The sequence below is a fragment of the Panthera tigris genome, chromosome B4 (assembly GCF_018350195.1).
Source record: "Panthera tigris isolate Pti1 chromosome B4, P.tigris_Pti1_mat1.1, whole genome shotgun sequence".
In the NCBI taxonomy this organism is placed as follows: Eukaryota; Metazoa; Chordata; class Mammalia; order Carnivora; family Felidae; genus Panthera; species Panthera tigris.
In genome coordinates, this window is record NC_056666.1 from 74,795,810 (window position 1) to 74,813,638 (window position 17,829).

The 17,829-nt window shown below is 43.4% G+C and overlaps 2 protein-coding genes across 2 annotated transcripts; both read left to right on the top strand.

Annotated features, from left to right (window-relative positions):
- The first annotated feature begins 1,009 nt into the window (after positions 1-1,009).
- LOC102971822 (olfactory receptor 8S1-like) lies at positions 1,010-1,957 on the top strand. Its single transcript, XM_007072953.2, has one exon. The coding sequence runs from the start codon at positions 1,025-1,027 to the stop codon at positions 1,946-1,948; it is 924 nt and encodes a 307-aa protein (XP_007073015.2). The 5' UTR covers positions 1,010-1,024; the 3' UTR covers positions 1,949-1,957.
- A 13,382-nt stretch (positions 1,958-15,339) lies between these two features.
- LOC102961141 (olfactory receptor 8S1-like) lies at positions 15,340-17,829 on the top strand. The gene is made up of 2 exons (XM_007073077.2): positions 15,340-15,570; positions 16,877-17,829. Exon 2 carries the CDS (start codon positions 16,894-16,896, stop codon positions 17,827-17,829), a length of 936 nt encoding a protein of 311 aa, XP_007073139.2. The 5' UTR covers positions 15,340-15,570; positions 16,877-16,893.

A 17,829-nucleotide genomic window follows, 5' to 3' on the forward strand; every position in this document is an offset into this window, starting at 1 on the left:
TTTTATCCATGCAGGATCCTCAAAAGTAAATTCCCCAGCTGTTTATGCTTCACCACCACTGGATCTGGCTGAAGTCACACCAAGGTAAACACTGCACTGTTGGCAGTGTGTTGGCCCAGGCACACAGGGAACCTAGACGTGGGTCTAAGATGAGCTTGAGCTTGGGAATAGTAGGATTTGAGGGGAGGCTGGAAGTCACATGAAAATTTGGGTCAGTGGAATAAAGGAGAACATGTGAAAGCAGAACAATGTAATCGAAGACACAAAAATAAATAGACCTTTCTAGTATCAAAAGGGGTGAAAAAGGCCAAAAGATAGATTCAGACAAATGAGGAAGAAGTCTGAATGTCAAGGCAGGAAAAGTGGTCTTTGTTTCTAGATGCTGGGATGAGAATTAGGAAAAAACTACAGAATCTATTTCCTGGCTCTCCTACTTGTTCTCAACAGGGCTCAATATCATATTCCTCAGGGGTAACATGGGATAAATTTCTATGCCTAAAATACCCCATAAAATGGCTGTGAGAACGAATAGGATTTTTTGTATATACTCTGTCTACAAAAAAAAAAAAAAATACTATTAAAGTTTATTGTGCTGTTTAGGAAGTAAGAAGTCTTGGATTATTTTGAACAAGAAGAATGAAGAAAGGAGAAAAGGCTTAAAGCATTCGCTGTAGATATGTCATAAAATGGCTTTTGAAACAAGATGGTAAGGATTTCTGAACTTTGGAGCATGCAGTGAAAATTGAATAACAATTAATGTGTAAGCAAGGCAGCAATACTATTTATCCAGCAAATCCCTGTGAAACAAGAATGGAATTCTCTAAAGTACGTGAATACTAGACAAGAAAGGATAAAAACTCTTCCTGAGATACAATGAGGGCAGCCTTGAGATACTGAGCACAAGGTCAAGCAAAGCAGAGAGGGAGGGATGTATAAGAAGACATGATGATGCCCTAAAAAATGGGAACAATCATAGGTGATATCACCCCCTTTCTATTTTATTCCAGGGAAATCCCCTCCACAAATGGCCTGGAGGAACCACAGCATCATCACCGAGTTTATTCTCACGGGGCTGTCCGACGACCCCCACATCCAGGCTCTGCTCTTCGGGCTCTTCCTGGGGATTTACCTCCTGACCATGATGGGGAATCTGATGCTGCTGCTGGTGATCAGGACCGATTCCCGCCTCCACACGCCCATGTACTTCTTCCTGAGTAACCTGTCCTTCCTGGACCTCTGCTTCTCTTCTGTCACTGTGCCCAAGCTACTGAAGGACCTTCTGTCTGAGAAGAAAACCATCTCAGTAGAGGGCTGCCTGGCTCAGGTGTTCTTCGTGTTTCTCACCGCAGGGACTGAAGCCTTTCTGCTCTCGGCGATGGCCTATGACCGCTATGCCGCCATCTGCCACCCTCTGCTCTACGGCCAAGTGATGAGCAACCAGCTCTGTATGGGGTTGGTGCTGGCCTCATGGGGCCTGGCCTCTCTCAATGCATTTGTCATTGTGCTTTTGGCTATTAACCTGGACTTCTGTGAGGCCCAAACCATCCACCACTACACCTGTGAGCTGCCCTCCCTCTTCCCTCTGTCTTGCTCTGATATTTCCATCAATATTGACATCTTGATCTGCTCCACCTTACTGCATGGGCTGGGAACCTTCCTCCCAATCTTCTTTTCCTACACCCGTATTGTCTCCACCATCCTGAGCATCAGCTCCACCTCAGGCAGAAGCAAGGCCTTCTCCACCTGCTCCTCCCACCTCATCGCAGTGATCCTGTTCTTTGGCTCAGGTTTGATTCTCTATCTTATGCCCACCTCGGGTTCCTCCCTGGATTTGCTCTCCTCCTTGCAGTACAGTGCAGTCACGCCCTTGCTGAATCCCCTCATCTACAGCCTAAAGAACAAAGAGGTGAAGGCAGCTGTGAGAAGGACACTGGGGAAATATTTCTAATGTAGTGAACAAAGACACACTTACTAAGCAAAAATCACAAAGACCGTGTTCCGTTGCATTCTTCTTTTGATCCCACCTCTTCCCACATAGTGTCAGATAATTTGGAAGAAAGACTCTAGAGCTTGTCTGAACAGAGCTTGCCTGTTCTTCAAAGGCAGTAGTTCTTGATTTGGGCTCCTCATTTGGAAAGGCTGCTCTGTTGGTTGGAAGAGAACGCGAAGACAATTTTCCACAAAACAGATCAATAAGACAAAATAATTAGGTTGAAAAGATACGATGATCATTTCAGGAGATTCGGCATCTGACTGAGGAGTCGCAGAAAGAATTAAAAACAAGGGAGGAATGGGGCACCTGGGTGGCTCAATCAAATAAGCATCTGACTCTTGATTTAGGCTCATGTCATGATCTCAGGAGTTCGTGAATTTGAGCCCTGCGTCAGCCTCTACACTGACAGTACAGAGCCTGCTTGGGACTCTCTCTCTCCATCTCTCTCTCTGCTCCTCCCCCATTCATGCTCATTCTCTCTCTCTAAAAATGGGGGGGGGGGAGAAACTTATTACACAGAAGATAACTTTTGCAAATACCAACTACTTTTAAGTTTTTTTAAACAAAACTTGGGTAAAAAGAAAAAAACTCCTTTGTTAACACTGCAATCAAAACCCTATGTAGAATATTATGAACATGAGAACATTATATACTAAAGTTACAAAATATTGCCAGTGCAACCATTATCTTTATCTATCCTTATATTGACTCATTAGTAAACAAGAAAAAAAATTAAGTTTCTGAAAGCTCATATCCAAGCATTAAAAAATAAAAAAACCTAACATAAGCAAAGGAGAATAAAAGAACTGAGAACACAAATTAATAAGTCAAAAAACAGAAAAACAGAATTGAGAAATAAATCCAGGCTCTAGTCATTCAAAAAAGATCCATAAAATCTGGAGCACTTGGGTGGTTCAGTCGGTTAAGTGTCCAACTCTTGATTTCGGCCCAGGTCATAAACTCACAGTTGGTGAGTTCGAGCCCCACATCAGGCTCTGCACTAGCAGGACAGAGCCTGCTTGTGATTCTCTCTCTCTCTGCCCCTCCCTTGTTCTCTCTCTCCCTCTCTCTCTCTCTCTCTCAAAAATTAAACTAAAAAATTTTTTTAAATCTATAAAATTTGACATAACTCTGTAGAATATATTCAAGAAAAAAGAAAAAGAAAAAGAAATCAATAATACATTGACATAAAGAATAAAAATTTTAATGAAATACTAAGATTCATCCCAATAAATTTGAAAAGCAGGCTTTTGTCTAATTTTAAGGAATATGTAACTCAAGAAAAAGAAAATTGAGCCATTAGATGTATAAAAACAAAAAAAGTCAAAGGATTAGCTCAAATGGGCAACAAGCAGGGATAGTTTTTCAGGTGAGTCCAAACTTCAATGTTATATGCATTTTTTAGAGTACAGAATAATACGGAAAATTGTCAATGCATTTTCAGAGCTAAAGCAACTCTGATTCAAAACCTAAAAAAATCATCATCCTCTGGGGCGCCTGGGTGGCTCAGTCAGTTAAACACTCAACTCTTGATTTTAGCTTAGGTCATGTTCTCATGGTTCGTGAGATCAAGTCTGCATCTGGCTCTTCTCAAACAGCATGGCATCTGCTTGGGATTCTCCCTCTCCCTCTCTCTCTGCCCCTCCCCTGCTTACTCTCTCTCTCTCGCTCTCTCTCTCTCTCTCTCAGAATAAATAAATAAAAACTTTAAAAAATTTTTAATTATCATCCCCTAATGAATACATAGACAAAAATTCTGAATTAAATATTAATCCATTGAATCCAAAAGTATACTGAAAGAATAGCAATCTAAATAATAATCATGACCAAATAAATTTTGCTATTGGTTTGACTTCTCAAATCAATAGGTTAGAATGAGAATAATCTTATTCCACCTGAATAGCTTCTTAACAGGTATAAAAATAAAATTCTACGATCATTGTGACCCCAAATATTTAATAATAAAAACTCTTATGATTCTCTCTTTCAATAAAACATATTTAAAATTATTCAGTATTGAACCACATGTTTCAAAATAATAACAGATAATATCAGATTGAAGAAATTACAGTTTAATAAAAGAAACAACATGGGGCACCTGAGTGACTTAGTCAGTGAAGCATTGGACTTTGGCTCAGGTCATGATCTCCTAGTGCATGAGTTTGAGCCCCGCATCAGGCTCTCTGCTGTCAGTGCAGAGCCCACTTCAGATCCTCTGTCCCCCTCTCTCTCTGCCCCTCCCCCATTCTCTCTCTCTCTCTCTCTCAAAAATAAATAAACATTTAAAAAAATAAATAAATACAAAGAGAAGAAAAGAAACAATACTACCAGGGAGCCTGGTGGCTAAGTCGATTAAACACCTGACTCTTGATTTCAGCTCAGGTCATGATCGGTTCATGAGTTTGAGCCTCATGTCAGGCTCTGTGCTGACAACACAGAGCTTGCTTGGGATTCTCTCTCCCTCTTTCAAAATAAGTAAACATTTAAAAAATAAGAAGAAGAAACACCACTCATATTACTTAAGAAAATTATGCAGTTTCCCTCCAATACAGTGAAACGAGATTAGAATATGACATTCAAATTTGGATGGGAGGGATCCACAAATATTCAGAGTCGCTAATGATTATCTACCTAGAAATCTAAGATATCTCATTAGAAATGAGAAATTACTGGGGCTCTTGGGTGGCTCAGTTTGTTGAGCTTCTGACTCTTGATTTTGGCTCAGGTCATGATCCAGAGTCATGGGATCAAGCCCTGAGTCCTTTTCCTCGCTGAGCATGGAACCTGCTTACAATTCTGTCTCCCTCTGCCCCTCTCCCTGCCTCACACTCTCTCTCTAAAAACAAAAGAAATGAGAAATTATTAGTATTCTAAGAGAGTTCAGAAAGGCAAACAACTTTGGAATATTCATGCAATCAGTAGTTTTTCTATACATCCACAACATTAGTTAAACAAAAAAAATGTATCTTCCAGAAAAATATCCATTCACTATGGCGAGAGAAATATAAAAACTTCAGGATTAAACTCAATAAGCATTCAGAACCCATATGAACGAAGCAACAAAACTGAACTAAATGTCATAAGAGGTGCTTAAATCAGCGGAGAAAGTATTCATCAGGCATGCTTTCATCTTCAAGTAACCAAAATCTGATTAACAATAACATAAACTGTAAAAAGATTTATCACTGAATTAGCAATAGGTCTGGAGATGGATGGTTCCAGAGTTAGTTGAGTTGCTCAATAATCATCAATGACTTGGGTTCTTTCCATCCATCCACTGTTCCATATTCATGCTTTGGATTTCATCCTCGGTCTTGTTATAGGGTAAGCCTTGAGAGCTGTTATTTTTTCTCTTTTGTAATGCAAGGGTCTGACTTAGGCTTTGGTTGCCCAGGCAACTTGAATAAACATGATTAGATAAAGAGATCTTGGTTCATGCCCATAACTGACCATTTGAGCCTCTTGTTTTTGTTTTTGTTTTTTCCTTCTTAATAAATCCTTATTTTTTCAAAGTTTCCTGATGGTTGTCTCCAAAGGGCGTCTCGCAATCATCACAAGAACCACAAGGGCTGCCCAGTCATAAAATTCATTTGGAAAAGGGGAATTGTAGGAAGCTCACCCAGACCCAGGCATTTTTAGCTGACAGTTTAACTATCCATAGGCTGAGGCTGGCCCTAAACACTTGCCCAGGCAGCTTCAGTTCTAGTCATCATGGTCTTATAAAACACAGACCAAAGCTAAAAGAAGGAAAACTATTACTTTAGTCCGTCCTTGAACTTTACATAAATGAAACCATTCTAAATGCTGAAAACTTAAAATACTTAGTCTTCAATCCTGGTGAGGAGGTGGTTAACTTCAATCTCCTTGCACTTCTGTTTTGCTTTCCTTATCAGGCAAAAGAACAAGAAGTGCTGTAATTTTTGTCTCTCAATTTACAAAGGAATGTTCTCTAGATGACGTCACCTTCAGCTTTGCTACTTACAATTATCTATTTGCATGACCTTGGGGAGCCTGTTTGCATGACAATTGTCTGTTTGTATGTCCTTGCTGCTTACAAGTATCTACAGTATTTGCTTGTCTATTGCATTAAGAGGTGTTGGATTTTAAAATCCTGAATACACTAAAAGGCAAAAAAAATAGACAAACAGCAATAAGAATTGGTCAAGTCCCCAGAGCAATTGAGCTATCCCTCCTTTGTGAAATTTAATTTGCTAGTAGAGATTTTAGGCAAATGCACATTTATATAAATGGGCTTTTCAGTGATTAGTCTTAAGGAGAACTGGTTTGGACCAATTTAAACCTGGGCAGTCTACACATACTGACTGGTTTCTCATGCTCTGAAATATTCTCTTCCATAAATGTGTAAAATCAGTATCAGTGGCTGTGGTGGTGGGTAGAAGCCAGACTTCAGTGTGTTGAATAAAGAGAACACATTTAAACAAGTAATAAGTTCACACCACATTCTCAAGGTGTTTTAGAGAATGAAAGAGGAAAATAACAAGAAGGTGTGTCGAGGTTGAAGACATTTTTAACAATGAGAAAAAGACGTGGCTGCACTCACAGGTAGTGAGAGAAAAAAATGGAGAAAAAAATTGAATATAGAGATATGGGAGGTTCAAATAGAAAAACTTCATATTAGGCCAGTTAAGTCCAATCCCCCTTCCTACACTAATCACTAGGACCGAGGGACTTGTGCATTAAGACAGTCTACACCCAGGTAATGGGCCTATCAGAGAACAGAGCTTGGGCTACTACACTTCAGGTGCACTGAAGTCCACAGGTTGGGAGGTCATCCCTAAAACACACACTTTTTTTTTTGCCTCCACCGTTTTGATCTACCCACTGTCCTTTTCCTCCTCCCGTTGGTACTGCCCTCTAGTGTTAGGTTCCCGTTCACTCCCAATGTCATAATAGCCAACTTCAGCATTAATGTTGGTAACCTGATCTCAAATTCCTTATAATGTCTACCCTAAGTCACCATTGCTCAACTTGTACAAATAAAGTGACCCTCAAGATCCGACCATTCATCTTATCTGAATGGTTCCACCGCTGTTGTCTCTAACCTCTGATGGAAATCGTCTGTCCTCACAGCTCCCTCACTTTTTCACCTGCAGCACCGCTTTCTAAACACTCAAGTTCTTCAGTCCATCCCTTCTTTCTGTCCATGACGATCACCCCACAAAAGCTTCATTTTAGTTATTTCTGTACATCGATTTAGCAGCTCTTGTGTCTGTGCCTTCAATGTCTTGCCAGCTTGTTCTTTCATTGCATCTACAGGCCCCACTACTTTCCCCATTTCTGTATCCAGGACATTAACCTCCATGGAATTCTGCTTCTGCTTCAAACATAGTTTGACCTTCAGAATGAATAGTCTCCTTCCTCCTTAAATATAACAAGAAAATTGTAGTAGATGACCTTCCTTTACACTTGACAGAGAATCACTTAATCATTTCTTCCATACTCAAAATTCTACCTATATCTGCACATGACTTTAACGCTTTCTTTTAGTGCCAGTGAAATAGTCTATAAGGACGCCTTCTATACCTGCAGTGTGTGTGTGTGTGTGTGTGTGTGTGTGTGTGTGTGTGTGTGTGTGTATTGGGTTCTGTGAATCTTTTGCCACCTTTCCCTGGACCTTGCTTCATCATTGTTTACCATTTTATTCTGCATTCTTAACTTCGTCTGCTCTATAGGCATAAACTATACCTATAGGTATAAACACTTTCCATAGGTACAAATATTTTAACATGCTATTTCATCCCACCTTAAAAAAAAATAGTTATTCTCCAACACTGTTGTCCTCAGCCTTATATCTTCTTATCTTTAAACTCGTGTGCATCTATTCACAAAATATAGTTTCACAGGAACACTGGGGTGGCTTAGTCGGTTGAGCATTCGACTCTTGATTTTGGCTCAGATCATGATCTCACGGTTTGTGGGATTGAGCCCTACATTGGGCTTTGCACTGACAGCACAGAAACTACTTGGGATTCTCTCTCTCCCTCTCTCTCTGCCCCCCTCTCAAAAAAGTGATACACATTAAAAAACATTTAAAAAAATATATATGTATGTGTGTGTGTATATATATATATATATATATATATATATATATAGTTCACCAACTAACACTGTCAAGGTACAAAGATGAATAAAGAAGAATAACAGATATATAAACAGGTAACTATATTTCAATGATGTAATTTTGATTGCAGACTGAGTAGAGGGTACTTCTAGAGCTGAGAGGATGGGTACTTACACAATCTTGATTGGGAACATCGGAAGAAATTCATGTAAATCAAAGGATTTATTCTTGAGGGATGATCCTTGGACTGGTGCTTTCAAGTCCTTCAGTCTCTCCCATCAGTAACCAATGAAGTTTGACAGTACTGATGAGCCTTTTCTTTCGCTGGTAATTTGATTTGGATCCTCTGGATGTCACTCCTGGATCTAAAGAAAACTTCACCTCAGTCTATTTGTCGTGTCCACTTCCTGACTACTTCTATAAATGATGTTATTCCCACAATTCTGACCTTGGGAAACTTCTCTTTCTATATACATTCTTTCCTGGCATTATTTTATTCACCTCTATGGTGAATAAAACTCATATGGTTTTGACCCCCTAATCTGAAGTCCAAACTAATCTCCTGACCATTGAGCAACACATCCTACCACTATACACACATTTAAAATGCAACATATACAAAATAGAGTACATTTATTCATACTTTTGCATAATAAATGCTTATTAAAATACTTACTATGAACCAAGCACTCCATGAAATCTATCCTCCATTATGTTATCCCCATGCACTTTTTTCATTAATAAGTGTGAAACTCTCATAGTCCTTCTGTTTGTTGCATCTGACTGGTGGCATAAATTAAATTGTGAGTATCACAAAAACTTATTACGTGAACCTCATGATGCTTTGCCACCAACTGTCTCATCTGATACAAGTCACTTTCATTTTCTCATTTAAAATGAAAGGCTACAAAGAATACAAAAATACTAATCCTAGGGGTGTGTGAGTGGCTCAGTCGGTTAAGCATCCAACTTCAGCTCAGGTCATGATCTCACGGGTTGTCAGTTCGAACCCCGTGGGGGGCTCTGTGCTGACAGCTCAGAGCCCGGAGCCTGCTTCAGATTCTGTGTCTCACTCTCTTTCAGCCTCTCTCTCTTTCTCCCTCTCAAAAATAAACATTTGAAAAAACTTTAAATACTAACTCTAAGGAATACATGTGCCCTGATGTTTATAGCAGCATTATCTACAATAGCCAAATTACGGAAAGAGCCCAAGTGTCTATCGACTGATGAACAGATAAAGAAGAGGTTGGTGTATATTATCATGGACTATTACTCAGCCATAAAAAAGAATGAAAACTTGCCACTTGCAATGACATGGACGGAGCTAGAGAGTATTATGCTAGGTGAAATAAGTCAGACAGAGAAAGACAAATACCATATGCTTTCACTCATATGTGGAATTTAAGAAACAACCATTAAAAAAAAAACATAGGGTGGGGGAAGAGAGAGACAAAGCAAGAAACAGACTCTCAACTATAGAGAACAAACTTGTGGTTATCAGAGGGGTGGGGTGGGGGGATGGGTGAAATAGGTGATGGGGATTAAGGAGTGCACTTGTGATGAGCACCAGGTGTTGTACTGAAGCGCTGAATCGCCGTATTAGACACCTGAACCTAATATTACACAGTATGTTAACTAACTGGAATTTAAATAAAAACTCAAAAATAAAATAAAGGGCTAAACCAGATAGAATGTTTTCAAACCTCTTTTAGCCCTGACTATATTCTTTTTTAAATCCTACATAAAAACATAAACAAATAAAAGTGATCAAAGTAGAGCTTCTTTGGATTAATGGGGGGCTCGAGAAGATGCAATGCCACTCACTTACGCCCCCCTTTTCCTTGTCTCCCAACAGGGCTGAGCCAAACTGCTACCACTCCATCAGCTGGTCCACCTCTCACCCAATCACGTCAAGTCCTAAACTGCCTCTTACCTTATTTACCTTCATAGTTTACAGATGCCATGCCAGTCAAGGATCGACGCTTTCCAAACACCACAAAAATCATACTAAATTGGCCTTAATTACAAGGAGTACTATTTGCTTCCCAGAACTGAGTTTTTTTGTTTTGGTTTGGGTTTTTTGCTGACATGCTGTCACATATTAAGCATTCAGTGAAGTCCAGATTTAACCTTGCTCAGAGGATGACATTTACTGGGGCCCAAGAGAGACAAAGGGCTACAGGCAGACGGCTGCAGGTGTGCTGGTCTCTGGCTGTCCTCCTGGCCACCCAGGAACACCACTGGAATAGTCATCCATACCTTGCCCCACTCCGGCCCTAGAGCATTCCACACTCCTGCAACATGACGGCCAAGGCACCCACTACTCAGAGGCCCTGGCACAGATGCCTCCTCCAGGAAGCCTGCCCTGAGTCCCTCCAAAGTTGACTATAGACAGGTACTGGAAGATGTGTTCCAGTACCTGGAACATAGGTACTAGACAGTTCTAGACAGGTTCTAGACAGTTAGAAAATCAATAAATAAAAATAAACACAGGGGTGCCTGGGTGGCTCAGTCAGTTGAGCACCTGACTTCAGCTCAGGTCATGATCCCACAGTTCGTGAATTCGAGCCCTGCGTCAGACGCTCTGCTGACAGCTCAGAGCCTGGAGCCTACTTGGGATTCTGTGTCTCCCTCTCTCTCTGCCCCTCCCCCTTTCATGCTTGCTCTCACTCTCTCTCTCTCAAAAATGAATAAACGTTAAAAAAAAAACAAACAAACAAACAAACCAGTAACCACAAAGATGGGGGCCCCAAAGGAGACCATTCCTGCCCACTCACCAGCCTGGGCCCATTTACCATGTCTGCAGAATGATGCCTATGTGCCCCACCACTTGTGAATCCAGCCCAGCCATGACTGCTTCACATGACCAGCCTGGAGATGGGAGCAGAGAACTCAGGGTGGGCCGTCCAGACCTCCCTGTCCCCCAGACACCCAGCATAACCACTCACACAGGGGCACACACACACCCAGTGGTCAGGGAGCCCTGCCCTTCCAGTTCCTGGCCCTCACGATGTGTTAGGGTGTTAGGGTTGCTGGGTCACAGGCACCACTCTGGGCAGGACCGCGGCTGCCCGGAATCAGGGACATGCGTGTGTCCATCTGTTCTGTCCTGTCTAGTTGCCCCCACAGGGCCCGTCCTCCCTGTCCCTTGGGGAGCACCCTCCAGGAGCACTACCCACCCTGGAGAAGTGTTTGGAAGCCGCATATGGGCATCTGGGAGCTGTACATGTAACATGTCTCATGTTAGTGAAAACCGACCTCTGTGCTCTGGAGCAGAGATATGTAAGGCGAAGAGAGTTTGGGTGTGAAGAAGGAAGATAGGTATTACTTTGCCAGGCGAAGGAAGCTGCTGCAGGCTCATGCCTCCAAGACTGCAAGCCCATCCAGGGGTAAAGGGCTGAGGGGTTTCTAGGAAAATACAGAATATGGCAGCTTCGATACAAATCTGGGACACGGAGCCAGCCACGTTCATCATGTCTTCTTCCAGCCATGGTCTCATGACTGGGGCTGGCACCAGCCGACCAGTCCCCTAAGTATATACTGAGGTCAGCGGGATGTCAACATCGATACTGAGGTCCTGAACAAAGGATTCCACAGAAAAACAAGTGAAGGGGACGGGGAGGTTTCAAGAATGAGGAGGAGTTTAAAGTTTAAAGCCGAGCCTTGCTGAAACACTAGTGTGTCCATCTTAATTTCCACCCGTTGTTTCTGTGGCAATTTCAGTCATGCCACCCAGGAGCCAGGGGAGCCGTGTGGGCACAGAGCAAGTGGGGTGAGTAGGGCCCTCTCATCACCCATCTACCCCCTCCTGGCCCTGCCCGGGCCCATCTGTACACTGAGGCGAGCCAAGGGTCCACACGGATGGTCTGGCAGGAGGAGTACAGCTCCACAGGGACCACGGACTCCGTGGCATCCTCCACCAATGGTGAAGGGTAACGTGCCCTCCGTGTTTGTTACTTATATGTGAGCCCCAATAAATGCTGATGACGCTTCTCTGCCTTAAATCAGAAATACAAAATTTTGACTTCAGACATTTCAAAGACCCTCTGTAGGACTTACTAAAAACAATTCATTACATACTTCAATTACCATTCTTTAATAAACTCCTTTCAAAATTCAGTATGTGCTTAAAATAGAAACACTAGAAACTTAGGGCTGAATAATATTCCCAAGGTGGAGTTATAGCCTTCCGTTTAACTATTATAACGGACGATCCTGTCGGAGGAATGAGGAAAACTGCGATGTCCGCTGGAAATGAGTTGCAGTTCAGGCGGTAATGTGTCACAGCTCACCTCCCTCAACACTTTCTACGGGCTTTCTCAGGCCAATGATGCCATGGGGGAAATGTCCATTTTCCAGCAGTTTTTCTTCAAATCTCTTTCTTAGTCTCTTGTTTTTCAACACCCCCACTCCCACCCCAAGCCTAATAATAGTCTTTTCTAGGCTTTCAATAATTCCCTCAGCTCAGAAACTTGAAATACTGCCCTGGAGAGAACCTCTGTGCCTCCTACTCAATTCACCTTTCTAGTTAAGTGCGAACTGCGGTTAGTGAGGCCCGAGCTCGGCTTCAGACTGGGACTTCAGGGAATACAGGGCAGCGGCCCAGCTTCCTCTGGGGGCCCGACCCAGCCCCGCAGCTCCCTAAGTACAGATGGCCTTCCGACTGGTTCTATTAGATTGTTCTTTCTTTAGGTGATGCTCTCAGAGAGTATTCAGGAGCTCAGAGGAAATAAATGAACACCAGGCACGTTACTGCACCTGAGATCATGTGAGAAGGTATCCATGGAATGTGTGCCTGTTGTTCAGAACAGGAGCTTCTTTAAAAAGAACCGTCCCTGTCTTTCCATACAGCAGCCTGCATTGAAGCATGACCCCACTCTAGGTTAAGGTGTTCTGGAGAATAGTCCTGATTCTGTGATGTATCCAGTGCTTCCAGAGCTCGAGCCATTCTAATTTCCCTCACTCACTGACAGCAAAGAGAAAAGGCTCTATACTCTGCAAAGAGACGCTTGCGGCGGGGGTTCTGTTATCGGGACTTACCTACCAAGAGTCTGCTTGTGATCGGGAAGACAGAACATGTGGAGTTGCCTCTTCCAAGAAAAGCCAGGGGAATGGTAATATCTCATCTGGTTTTCTGGTGGCCCCCCTGTTTTTCTGCCTGTAAAGTGCTGTGTATGTTTCAATTCTGCTGCTTTTCCTCTCCCCCCTCTCCACCCCACGATCCCTTCCATCTGTCCTAAAGTCTGAGGTGTCTGCTCCACCCGTTCCTTGTCCCTAAGCTAGAGGGGGGAACATCTTACTCCTTGGCGGACCATCTCCCCAGATGGGACTCTGATATCTCTGCTTCTCTGAATGACGCATCTGTACCAGCTGCCCTAGACACCTTCCCTCCCTCCCTGCTTCACACTAAGGAAGTGACACTTTAAAGTCTGGGCATAGGGGCGCCTGGGTGGCTCAGTTGGTTAAGCGTCCAACTTCAGCTCAGGTCATGATGTCATGGCTTGTGAGTTCAAGCCCCATGTTGGGCTCTGTGCTGACAGCTCAGAGCCTGGAGCCTGCTTCAGATTCGCCTCTCTCTCTCTCTTTTCTCTCGCCCTTTCCCTGCTTGTGCTCTCTCAAAAATAAATAAATAAACTCTTTTAAAAATGTTTAAAAAAAATAAAAAGTAAAGTCTAGGAATAAATCCCTCTCATGCTTCAGGACCCCAAAGGATTACAAAAAGCAAACACCTGGAATGAAATGAGGGTATCAGAGAGAAAGGTGGACTGTCAGAGGCACTTATTTTCCTGCTTGCTCAGCACAACAGTTAGAAGCACAGTAGGCTTTTTTCCTCGTTGTGGAGGTCCCCCTGCAACAGTTAACCTCCTGAGAGCCATAAACTCATAAACATACCCAATATCCTCTCTCATCTCTTTGTAAGAGAAATCGATCGAATGACCAGGTATCTGGTGGGTATGAGGCATCTGTGTTGGCAAAATGGCAACACAGGCGTTTATCCAAGACACTGCTGAAATCCTCCTTCTACATCTCCCATCCCTCCATGACCAGCCCCCCTGTCCACTCCTGCCCACAATCCATGTTCTAACTCTGGTGTCCGTCTGCCACATCTCAGGATGGAAGCTTCCCTTCCCAAGAGTAACTGCTGGTCTGCTTTACTTTTATGCTTCATTGATCTGGGATTAATTGTTCCTGGTCATTAAAGAAGTCTGAGGCATCAATCTGGGGTGCTGCTGAGGGATTGTGAAGGGGAGGGAGATGCCTTTGTGACAACTTGAAATCACACAAGAGAAGTCGCTGTTGCCTTCTTCCATAAAAAACGTGGGTGTCGGGCAGGACAGAAAAGGATTCTCCATAAATGCTACGCTTCTTCAGATGAGAGAGCTTGAAGCCCCAGCGGACACTGTAGCCAGGTCCCCCTTATGAGTGAAAGCGGAAGAAGGCAAGCGATTTCCAGGGTAGCCATATCCCTAAATATTTTGAAATACAGGAATCTTTGGGAAGATGGCTTCCACGTATCATTTTACTTTGCTTGTATGGATTCAAGATACAGTGTTCACTTACTGCAGTATCTACAATTTTATCCATGCAGGATCCTCAGAAGTAACTTCTCCAGTTATGCTTCACCACCCCTGGACCGAAGCTAGTGTCCTGCAGGCACACAGAGGTGAACATTGCCCTCTCTGTCCTGGCACACAGGTAACCCAGACTTGGGTCTAAGATGGACTCAAGTGGGGCTGATGGATTTGTTAATGGGATCAGAATTTAAGCTTTTCATGATGCGAGTTAGCACCTAGTCATAAGATGGCTGCAGAGCTGAAAGGGTCAGAAGCAGGGCTCCCTGAATCGGTAAGATTAAATATTTCTGTGAAGACAAAAGCCCACTATGGGATCGGACTGTGGACTGACAGACAAAAACAGAATACTGCTAAATTAGCCTCAGACGTCCAACTGAGGAAGGAATCTTCGCATAGGATGTAGTCTGAGAAGCTAGGGTTCAAAATGATTCTTAGTATCACGATTAACATAAATTGCTCACCATCTGGTCCTCTTGGTTACACAGCTGATCCCTAGAGCAAGCGGATGCAAGAAACACTTAAAAGAAAATCATAAGACTCTTCACTCTGACCCGCAGGGGGCAATAAAAGAATGATACATCCACAATAAATTACAAGCAGCTTCTTGCAATGGTGGCAACAATGCTGTGGATTCTACAAAAATGAGACCGCAGGAGCGGCTGCGGCGTGAGGCGGTGTGCTCTGGGTAGATAACAGCATCCTGGAAATTCAGCCGCGGTGGCCTCCACGCAGCGTGAGTGGGCAGCCTGGCGACGCTGGGGGGCAGCAATGTCAGCAGGACTTCTGCCGGGCGCTAGCGCTGTGGGGGCCGCTGGAGTCCGGGAGGAGACTGTGCTGAGGATAGTCCAGAGGTTTTTTTCTAAGGCACGCGGGAGATGACGTGGAGAGGCTTCCAAAATAATCGGACAGAAATCTGAGAGGTAATCAGAAGCCAACGGGCAGGCAAGAGCCAGAGAAATGCTGATTTGTGATTGTTGTTGTCAGGTTGTGATCTATATTCTCAAGGAGCTCACAATCGGGAGGGGAAAACTGAGATCGCTGTCTAACATGAGACAAGACACACAGTTCAGACTATGCCATAAGGCACCTGAGAGCAAGTGTCCCAGTGATTTGAACAGAGAGCTGGGCAGTCAGGACAGGCTAGAAGCAAAAAGCAGGTTTACAGATGACACTGGAAGACCCAGGAGAGTCTGGGTCAGTGGGCTTAACAGGAGAACATACGAAAAAGAATGTGAGCAAAGACACAGAAACAAATAGACCTTTCTGGTGTCTAAAGCAGCCAAAATGGCCACGAGTTTAAGGGCAGATGAAGAAGAATTTGAAGCATCTGAATAAGAAAAGTGTTCCTTATCACTGTGCACTAAGCCTAGACATTGGGCTGATAATTAGGAAAAAAAAATAATGTAATTTACTTCTACTTCTCCTATTTTTACTTCTATTTGTTGTCAACTTGACATTACAAAATACCCCTTAATATCAGACTTCTCTCACGTAAAAATGGGGATAAAATTCCTTGCCCCATGGCTAATAATTCCTTATCAAATTTTACAGAATTGCCTTGAAACAATTGAGATAGTGATTAAAAAAATGCTCTGTATTTAATAAAGTCTTACTAAAGTTAAATGCTCTGTTCATAAGTAGAGAGCAAGGACACATTATGACTTTCATGGTTCCAGGCACTTTTGCCTCCCTAGGCTCCTTTTCTTTCCATACAAAGAGATATTGAAATGTTGCGTTATAAAGATGAATAGAATGCAGATTCTTCTGATCTTAAAAGAAATTTAAAATGTTTTCATCAGCCATGTAACAACTGGGGCCCTAGGCACTGGACCTACTGTGCCTAATGGATATCAACTCTGGTAGGGAATCACTGGATGATTTTGAACCAAAAACTTGTGGTTGAGACATTGAAGAAAGAAGGTTTAGAAAACCACTCAGATATGTGCTAGATTTTTGACGATTTCTAAAGTCTAAGAAGAATTGGTAGAATCTAAATACTATGAATGTGTAGGTGAACCAAAGCTATTCATTGGTCCAGTGAAATCCCTAATGGAAGGGGCAGAAGATTCTCTGAAGTACGCAAAGACTGTGACGTAGGATCGCTGATAACAAAACAGGATAAAAACTTTTCCTGAGATGCAGTAAGGGCAGCTTCAAGGGATGTATGGTAAGAGGGGTGATGACCTGAAGGAGACAGATCTCATCGCTATTTCTATTCTATTCCAGGGAAATCCCCTCCACAAATGGCCTGGAGGAACCACAGCATCATCACCGAGTTTATTCTCACGGGGCTGTCCGACGACCCCCACATCCAGGCTCTGCTCTTCGGGCTCTTCCTGGGGATTTACCTCCTGACCATGATGGGGAATCTGATGCTGCTGCTGGTGATCAGGACCGATTCCCGCCTCCACACGCCCATGTACTTCTTCCTGAGTAACCTGTCCTTCCTGGACCTCTGCTTCTCTTCTGTCACTGTGCCCAAGCTACTGAAGGACCTTCTGTCTGAGAAGAAAACCATCTCAGTAGAGGGCTGCCTGGCTCAGGTGTTCTTCGTGTTTCTCACCGCAGGGACTGAAGCCTTTCTGCTCTCGGTGATGGCCTATGACCGCTATGCCGCCATCTGCCACCCTCTGCTCTACGGCCAGGTGATGAGCAGCCAGCTCTGTGTGAGGCTGGTGCTGGCCTCATGGGGCCTGGCTTCCCTCAATTCAGTCATCATTGTGCTTTTGGCTATTAACCTGGACTTCTGTGAGGCCCAAACCATCCACCACTACACCTGTGAGCTGCCCTCCCTCTTCCCTCTGTCTTGCTCTGATATTTCCATCAATATTGACATCTTGATCTGCTCCACCTTACTGCATGGGCTGGGAACCTTCCTCCCAATCTTCTTTTCCTACACCCGTATTGTCTCCACCATCCTGAGCATCAGCTCCACCTCAGGCAGAAGCAAGGCCTTCTCCACCTGCTCCTCCCACCTCATCGCAGTGATCCTGTTCTTTGGCTCAGGTTTGATTCGCTATCTTATGCCCACCTCGGGTTCCTCCCTGGATTTGCTCTCCTCCTTGCAGTACAGTGCAGTCACGCCCTTGCTGAATCCCCTCATCTACAGCCTAAAGAACGTAGAGGTGAAGGCGGCTGTGAGAAGGACAGTGGAGAAATACCTACACTATTTTAGGTAG

What these genes read in the sequence shown, in the direction of transcription:
- LOC102971822 (XM_007072953.2), top strand. Translation starts at nt 1,025, where the DNA reads ATGGCCTGGAGGAACCACAGCATCATCACCGAGTTTATTCTCACGGGG.
- LOC102961141 (XM_007073077.2), top strand. Translation starts at nt 16,894, where the DNA reads ATGGCCTGGAGGAACCACAGCATCATCACCGAGTTTATTCTCACGGGG.